The sequence below is a fragment of the Phlebotomus papatasi genome, chromosome 1 (assembly GCF_024763615.1).
Source record: "Phlebotomus papatasi isolate M1 chromosome 1, Ppap_2.1, whole genome shotgun sequence".
Taxonomy (NCBI): Eukaryota; Metazoa; Arthropoda; class Insecta; order Diptera; family Psychodidae; genus Phlebotomus; species Phlebotomus papatasi.
The window spans coordinates 50,159,536-50,168,784 of NC_077222.1; the positions used below are offsets into that span (position 1 = coordinate 50,159,536).

Sequence of the window (9,249 nt, forward strand, 5' to 3'; positions counted from 1 at the left end):
TTGAAGTTCAACAAATCACTACTTGGGGCGACCTGGTCGAAAAAACGAGTTGAGAAACAAAAAACTGAGCTTATCTCGGCTTCTGAGTAATCGATGAGATCATGTTCTATAGGAAAATTATAGAGTACACTCTGGTCTACATTTCACCCATATATCACTTTTGTGCCAGTTCATCCAAATCCTTGATATTTTGGTTTAAATACAAAATTTGTATAATTTCACGAATTTGATTCAAGATAACTGATTGGCGACTCACAATTTCAGCTCTAAATCGAATTTGCATGCACTCCGAGTTAGCTCACGTTAAGAATCTCACCTACATAAGCCGGTTAGGATTATCTGTCCCTTTTAACTTTTTTCAGATTTCTCTCAGTGTACCTTGCATTATTGATCCGAAATCTGCGTAAATATTATACTTTTTAGGTGTATTATGGGTTAAAGTTACCCTTTTTCATTTTAATTTTACAATTAAAAAGGGTGTAAAATTAACATTAAAAAATGTTGATATATTTTTACACTTAAAAAATGTTAGTTACGAGGAAACAAAAGTTAATCGCACCCCTTTTTTCTCAGTGTTCAGACGATTTCTGAGAGAAATGTCGTTACGCCGTTTGTCCGTCCGGCTGTCGCCAACTCTAGAGGCCAAACGGTTAGAGATAGCGACTTGGGACCCTTCCCCTATAAGTCGATCCAAGAATCGTTAACATGCCTCCCGTTCCCCTCTAAAACCATGTTTTTTTGGATTGCTCAAAAACCCGTCCTGCGATTTTTTTTCATTTTTAATTATGTTTTAGAGATTACCCAGGTATTTCGTCCTTAAATGACAACATCGTGAATAATTCCTAATAACGGGTTTTCAAGGTCAAAGGTTAAAAAGACACTAGAGAGCGCATTTATGAAACGAATGGGGTCATGTTTGGGCTCGTTAGAAAGGTCTAGGAATTTCCTATAAAACTGAACCAGTTCCAATCGGTTATGAACCAGTATAGAACCGATTCATAGCCGATAACAAATTTTTATCCGAAAATCAATTATTATGACTTTTAAAATAATTTTGGAGGATCTTTTGAGTGATTTATGAATCAGTTCAAGTCGGTTGAGAACCGGTAAATAGTAAAAAGATGCGAAAGTACTTTTGAGGTAATAGTAGCATCTAACTAAGTCACGAGTTCAAGCATTTCACAAAGCCTGGGACGCGTTGCCACCCCTTTTTTGAAAAGTTACAAAAACGTCGAAAAATATATAAAATACGTTTGGCATAATACCATTTATGGATAATCCCGATATGCATAATTCCGGGACCCCCTGTACCTTTACGAACGAGATGTAGTGTAAAAACTCTTTTAGAAGAGTCCCGGAAAAACAAAGGATCGCGTTGGAGTGCCGAAGTCAACTTCAATTCAATCCCTTTTTGGAAAGTTTCCGGGCTACTTTGGATTTTCTACAGTTCCTTCTTATAGCGTCTACACACTAGTAGATTTTTTTTTAAAAATGCCTTTTTTAAAAAAATGTGACATTTCTGACTACAAGGATAGGGGAAATTTTCTTTAAAAAAATTTCTACTAATGTGTAGACGCCATTATAAATAGAAGGTGGACTTAGTCAATTGGGTTCTTGAAATGAAAGAGAATGAGTTTCTTATTATCAACTATCAGGCGTCCAAAATTACAAGCAAGGTGTCCAAAATTACAAGCAAGATGTCCAAAATTACAGCCAAATGAATGTCTACATTTTTACTCATTTTTAAACTTAGGATAAATAAAAAAAAATGTCGAGATTTTCTACCTGGTAGCGAAATAGAGCCCGACTTGTAGATTCTCTACCCTTTTCGCGAGAAATTTATATTTTCCGCCTCTCTTTCTAAGCAAGGCCTTGTCGGTCAGTTGGTAACATGGCCTGGAAGTGTTCGGATGGGGGCACAGAACTGGATCGCTATCGGGCAATTGGCCGCGATTAGCCTTGGTTTCCCTAAGAAGTCTTTCAGGACAGAAGCCTGACAACACAAAGGCGACAAACTACTTTTCAATACATGCATCATGCTCCAAATTACAATTATTTCCCCTAAATGTTCATATAAAAATAGAAGAAAAGATATTTTGACATTTGTTCCTAAAGTTTTGTCAGAGAAACCAAAATTTATGAACGAATGGCAAAATTTTACGAACATTTTTTTTTAAAGAGAAGAAAGGAAATCAATATTTCTTACCATTTGGCCTCCAGAACAATTAAAAAATAAAACAAAAAGGGACATTTTTCTCAAAAACTTAGAATTCTAAAGTTCTAAGCTAACTAGACAAAACTCAAATTTTTAACTGAAAAACGATGGATTACAATTGCTCTCTTCCTCGAGTTCGAGCAAAAAAATTTGTGAGGTGTGAAAAAAGTGGGGGCTGCTTACCATTTAATCAGCAAGTGAAAGTTATGACGAAATATCCGCAAAACACAATGCTTATTCATTTTTTTGTTTGTTGACACTAACACCATATTCAAGAGGGTATCTTTATTAGAAATATCTTATTGGAAAGAAGCTAAATAAAAAAGAAAAAAAAACTGTTACTTGTCTCGATGACTTCCAAGACTTCCAGCATGCTTTTGCAGATTTGACATTGTCCTTAATCCTCCTCAACACGCTGCTCACGCCTATTCCTGTTGCCACGATTGTGCTCCCGATACTCTCTATGCTCCCTATTATCCCTATCCCGGCGATTGCTGTTCCAGTTGCGATTCTGATTGTCCTGATTGCGATAGTTGCCACGATCCCGTGGACCCTGCAATTTGAACTTCAAATGACGATTCGCCCGCATTAGCAGTAAAAAACAAACGCCACAAAACAAAAAAAGGCCAACTGAGATGCAAAAAACATCCCTTTAAGAAAAAAAAACACAATAAACCACATTTCCCACCTGATTCTTGTTCTGGAAGAAGTTGCCTTGTTTCATCTCAAATATCCTCTCATTGGCATCCACCAAATTGGTCACTTTGTCCGCCAGCTGCATCGACAGCGCCTGCAGTCTACTCGGCTCTGATCTATGCATCACCACCGTCTCCGATGGATCATCCAACGATGCCATCAATTCCTCATTAATGATCATCTTACTGATTAGTGAATGCACCTTTGGCTTCGACAGATCAAACATTGCAGCCAGTGAGGGAATACTAATGGATGAGTAGACGTTGGAGTAAGTAAACAGATATGTCCTCAGAGACTCCTCCTTGATGAACTTTATCAACATTTCACGCACACGATCAGCCTCATAGAACAAATCCCAGACCTTCGTGTTCATCTTCTTGTTGACAATGAACGTGGCACAGGCATTCCAATTGCCACATCGCATGGCTTTAGCTGCAGCCACAACGTGTTCTCGCATGGATTCCGGGGGCCCAACGAGTGACTGACGCTCAGATGATCTCAATTGTTGGTAGAAAGTTTTGCTATTGATCGCAAGATAGAAGATTTCTTTTTATAGAAAATTCATCGGCTCATAAATACTGACTTCAGATTAGAGGTTTTAGCAATATGGTTTAACTAATCCAACTTTAAAATAGACAAGTTTTTTTTGGAGAAATTATAACTTTTGACTAGTAAAATTCAATGTTCCTACTACACTGAGAAAAAACAGGGGTGTGATTAACTTTTTTTCCTTATAACTTTAACACTTTTTAGGTGTAAAAATATATCAACATTTTTTTTATATTAATTTTATACCTTTTAAAGGGTAAAATTAACATGAAAAAGGGTAACTTTAACCTCTTACACCTAAAAAGCATAATATTTACACCGATTTCGGATCAATACTGCAAGGTAAAATAAACATTTCCAGAATGTTATTTTAATTTTTTCGGATTTCTCTCACAATGTATTTGTAATTTAGAAATTGGAAAGCTTTGTGAATAATGCCCTAGACACACTTACGACTTAAGCCGAGAGACGGTTTAACGTAATTATACTTAAAATAATGCCTTGACTAAATTCCCAATAGTTTCCTATTAACTAAGCCGATTCTCGGCTTAAGCCGAGAGATGGATTAGTCAAAAACTGATTGAAATACAATCTGATTAATATTTTGATTATAATTACGTTAAGCCGTCTCTCGGTTTAAGTCGTAAGTGTGTCTAGAGCATAAGGTTAAACCTTAAGTCTGAAGAATGTCTAACATTCTAATTGATTTCGAAGAACTTTTTTTTTTCTTTTAATGATCTTGTACAGTAGAGCTCCGCTATAGGCCATCAAGATGAATAAAAACAAATAACAAAGTAATAAAGTGGGCCAGATCGGACTGGTGATGACGTAGATACTTTTTGGAGGTTATGTCCAAAATTAGCTGTTCGTGACTCGCGCCAAAATCACATGCGAATACATTTCTATAAAATGTTAAAATTTTTTTTTTGGATATTGCAATACTTGAGAGATAAATATTTATGATATTCGGAATTTTTGAGAATTAATTGCGTTATTATCATAATTTCTATTCTGGATTAAAACGCGACCTTTTTTTGATAATTGTAGTCTTAATTGTGGTAAAATCCATTCAATTGTTCATTCACTTATGATGTTATACGCTGTATAAAAAATGTGGCACTTTATGGCACTTTACCGCACTTTGGAATGATATCCCAATATTCTGATTCTTGATCTATTTTTTAATATTTAAATCATAAAAATGTTATCAAATAATTTTTCACAAAGAGAAAGTTAATTAAATATTCTATACCAGAGAAAACTGCTCTCTGCAGTTCAGATTTTACCATCTTTTTCCGGAAAAATCGAAAATAAATCTTAATTTTTACTACACAAAAAAATCTGTAATTCATTAAGATACAATGCTTACCTCATTTCGTATTAAAAGTTCTTAATTTTTTTGTTACAAGACAAATAAAAAAGCAATATCGCTTTGTTCCAAGACATATGGTGCAAATTCGCCTTCAAATGTGAAGGTACATGCCTCTGAATCTAGAACAGTTTCTGAAAATATTGCTGTCGAAACATCAAAAGAGGTATTATTTATAAGCCTGAGGCCTAATTGGAACTATCATTGTAGTGAAACAACGTATAAAAAAAATTTAATTTTTCTGAAGTGTTACTTTTCCTTTGGAAATAAAATTGTTGGAAAAACCATTTTATCGATATGGAAAATATAAAACGCGACGTAAAAAGGGAAGTGTGGTGCTCCAAAACCCCATATATTGGATTGGTCAGTAAGGGTAGCCTTGCCTAGAACGCTGTAATTTTTTTCTGTGTAGTCTATAATTTTTCAAAAAACTTAATAAAATTGAAAATTGACTAAGAAGTGTACAATTTTGAATGTAATTTTTAAACATATTAGATGCAAAATAAGATTAAATTTTAAAATTTAACAAAGAAAAATCGATTTAAGGAAATTATTGAGTTTTAATGGCATATATAGATGATATTTTATCCTAGGCAATTTTAATATCATACCCAATGTGGTCATATTAGTAAAAAGGTGTTTTTTTAATCAAAATTTATCATATTATACTTATTTTAAGTTCATTAGCCGATGAACGATAAATATATTTTCATTTATGAAGAAATTTAATTAGTCTTTGCAAAATTATTCTCTTCTTATTTTTCTATTACAAATGTTTGACAAATCTGAGTTGTCAACACTTTACCAGCCGGGTAAAAGTATCTACGTCACTGGCAGTTCAATTTGGCCCACTTTATACTTAAATCATCTTGGATTATACTGCTCTCTTTTTGAGTTCGAGCAGTAAAATTCGACAAAATAAAGCCATAATAGTCCATTTCGGAATAGCGGGGTGGGTTGCAATTTTCAACCGATAAACCTTTGCTTAAAATTGCGATACCTCTCTATGGCCTCTACATACTATGAGAAATTTCTTTAAAAAATACATTTTTAAAGAAAATTTCCCCTATCCTTGTTGGCAGAAACGTCAGAATTTTTTTTTTAAAAAGGCAATTTTTAACGAAAAATTTAAAATTGAAATTTGAAATTTGAATTTATTAGGCTAAAAATAAACGAAGGGAGGGCTTGTAAAGTTTTTAGAATTTTTAGATATTCGCTATCAGGGAATTCCGAGAAATATTTTGCTAATGTTTGAGCCCGATCAGAAGACACGGAATCTTATGCAGAACACAGTAGGCTTATTATTATTAAGAAACGCTCAGCTGATATAAGCTTAACTGTCATAATTATTTCAGCACTTGGGATTATTTAAATTTTGTCAAATAAACTTCTACACTTGAGAGAAATCCGAAAAAGTCAAAATAACATTCCGGAAATGTTAATTTTACCCTGCAGTATTGATCCGAAATCTGTGTAAATATTACCCTTTTTAGGTGTATTATGTGCTAAAGTTACCCCTTTTCATTTTAATTTTACCCTTAAAAAGGTGTAAAATTAACATTAAAAAATGTTAATATATTTTTACACCCAAAGTGTTAGTTATGATGAAAAAAAGTTAATCGCAGCCTCTTTTTTTTCTCAGTGTACCCGATTTAGCCTCCCTCTCCCCTATTTACAATGATTTTACCAACGTACCAAAATCAAATGCAATTAATTCAATGGATCAATTCAATGCATTTAATTCAAAAAAATCTGTCGCGGAATCAATCGCAGAATCATTTGGTGGGATGTCCAATGATTCCCTCTCAGATTCCCAAAGAATTACTCTACGTCAATCATTTCCGCAGAGGTTCAGAAGATCCATCCCCCTAAGAATCTATGCAGCATCTGTTGCAAAATCTCCGCGGGATGGATTTTCTAAAGGCCAATGCGGTTTTTTCTCGACGATGGATTGCGGAATACAAGGATAAAGAGGATAAAAAAGAGATTGACTTACCTAATCATACGACGCCTGGCATCAAATTCATGAGCAGCCATGTAGGGAATCTCCAGGAGCATGGCCGAAACCAGATAGACGCATTCCAGGAGTTCCAGATTCACGTGCATATGGAATGGCATTTGACGCTGTTTCTCCACCTTTTCCTGCTCCAGGCTACGCTCATGCTGCCTCTGTGGCAGCAATCCCTGAGCCAGGAGCTCTCGAGGCTTTCCCGTCATCATCAGATCCACCAGACACTGATGGGCATCCTTGATGTTGCCCTGACGGAAGGCGCACAGCCCAAGATTGGCCATGGTGCGATTGTAGAGGATTTGCGTTGGAGGATCAGAATGCTGAATGGTTTCCTGGAGATGGGACATGAGAACGAGATCTCTGGCCTGGAACCAATTATCGTGCAGAGCATGATGGTAAATGTGCGAGAGAATAGCTCGGGTACGGAGACGATCGGTATTATCCTTGGCATAGATGTACCTACAGAGTCTCTCCATTTCATCAATGGACGTTGGAGTATCTGCCGGTAGTTCGCCATTCTTCTTTTTCAGCACAGTCGGATCGAATTTGTAGTAGAAATGATCAATTTTTCGCAGATAGACACGACAGATTTCCGTCTCATTGCCCATTCCTTCGACATACTTGAGAACCTGCTCAATTATTCCCGTCACAGTCATCTCATCTTTCAGTCTCTCGACATATTCATTCCCGTAGGGATCGCACTCCTTGAGGAGCTTGGTGAATTCATCATCCAGACGCTCAGCTGCCGTCAGGACACATCCACAGATCATGTAGGGAGGTTTCTCATATTCCTCCGTTTCGTCCAGGACAGATTCCGACAGGGTGATATTTTTTGCTGTCAGCAGAAGGTTCAGCATATCCTTGAACATCCCCAGTAACTTTGACCAGAGCTCAGGCTTCATGGGTTCAGAGATTTTGGGATTGTAGTCAAAAACGGCTGAGATGATGTTGAAGCGAATCTTCACAGCAATCGCCTGACCAAGATTATGCTGCTCAGCAATGTCCATTAACTCATACAGCAGCTCAATTTGCTGCCTCCGATCTGTTCGTTTCTTCCCACGAGCCGACATGATCTCCAATAATTTATTCAGGACAAGATTAATGTCAATTTCTGCATCTTTGCTGAACATCTTGGGCTTTTCTGCTGACGTCGCTGGACCCTTGGTAACTGTCTCCCATTCACCTTCTTCATCATCCTCTTCTCTCCTCTTCTTGATCTTCCCCTCCTTGGCCTTCTTCTTCTTCTTCTCGTAATCCTCATCCTTTTCATCTTTGTCCGTGGTCTTCTTCAAATACCGCTCCCGAATGTTGGAATACTGATGCTCCTCCTCGGAAGAATCATAGTCAGATTCACTGTCTGATCCCCAGTAGGTGGAATCATCGGATTCCTCATCCTTTGCAGCTTTACTGGGCTTCTCACTGGGTTCCTTCTTGAAGGAGACAGCTTTTGGAGCTGGAGCTTCTTCATCTTCTGACGAATCTTCCTCCTCCACACCCTTCTCCTCCTCCTCGTCATCATCCAAATCCGGTGCCTCACGGAACTTTGTCAGTTCCTCCTCGAAATCCTTAATGTACTTCCGGAATTTCTGTCTCAATGTCCCCAGGCTCTTTGAATTATTCTTCGACAGATTCTTCCTTCCCTCTCTGTCCTCCCACATGTCATTGATAAAATTCTCCAATTCATAGAGGGATCGAATGATAAACCGAGGAGTTACACCATTCTCTTCCTTGGCTATTATTGGCTGAGCCTTGGTGAAGGCTTTTGTGAGATCTTCAAAAGCCGTCAAAATACTTGCCATATCCTTGATTTTCCGATGATTCCTGATGGCCTTGATCACCGTAGACAATTCCTCATAGCGCTTCTCCTTGGTGGACCTCACCACACGCTTCACTTCCTCCTCATCATCGCTGAACTGCAAGGAAATTCCAAGAGAAAAATGCATTCGTGGCTCCAATCAAAACCTCAAAGCTACACTTACGGAAAATTGGGCAGTAACTGCCTTATGCTGAATCTGCTCATCATCACTCAGGGACTCGGATTCCGAGTCGGAACTCCCTGTTGCAAAGAAACGTGGCATTTTCCTTGGATTTCAGCAAACAAATCTGCAAAACAGAATTAATTTGGTGAAACTTCCCGTCCAAAAACAATCGAGTACGAGAATCCGCCTCCCACAATGCCCATGTGTCATGAGAATGAAATTTTCCCCCTCATTTTCCCACACAAACACATCACATTTTCCCAATTCTCCAGCATAAATTGATTCCCCACTGTTCAATCTACAGAATAAAAGTATTTTTACTGCAAAATTTTACGTACATTTTGTAGAAATTTGCTAAAAACTGCGTACACGCGTGAACTGGAAAAAGTCCAAAACTTTGACTGAAATCTCATAGGAGGCGCGCAAATCT

General features: G+C 37.3%; 1 protein-coding gene across 2 annotated transcripts; it reads right to left on the bottom strand.

The window, feature by feature from the left end:
* Nucleotides 1–2,485: 2,485 nt before the first annotated feature.
* LOC129804675 (eukaryotic translation initiation factor 3 subunit C) lies at nucleotides 2,486–9,246 on the bottom strand. Of its 2 annotated transcripts, none has more exons than XM_055852224.1 (5): nucleotides 9,158–9,246; nucleotides 8,820–8,943; nucleotides 6,826–8,753; nucleotides 2,904–3,432; nucleotides 2,486–2,768 (listed from the first exon to the last, which is right to left on the bottom strand). In XM_055852224.1, exons 2-5 carry the CDS (start codon nucleotides 8,916–8,918, stop codon nucleotides 2,613–2,615), a joined length of 2,712 nt encoding a protein of 903 aa, XP_055708199.1. In that variant the 5' UTR covers nucleotides 8,919–8,943; nucleotides 9,158–9,246; the 3' UTR covers nucleotides 2,486–2,612. The 2 variants fall into 2 exon arrangements, with proteins under 2 accessions (XP_055708199.1, XP_055708191.1); XM_055852216.1 differs by having other exon boundaries at nucleotides 2,486–2,780; nucleotides 9,158–9,228.
* Between the last annotated feature and the right edge of the window lie 3 nt (nucleotides 9,247–9,249).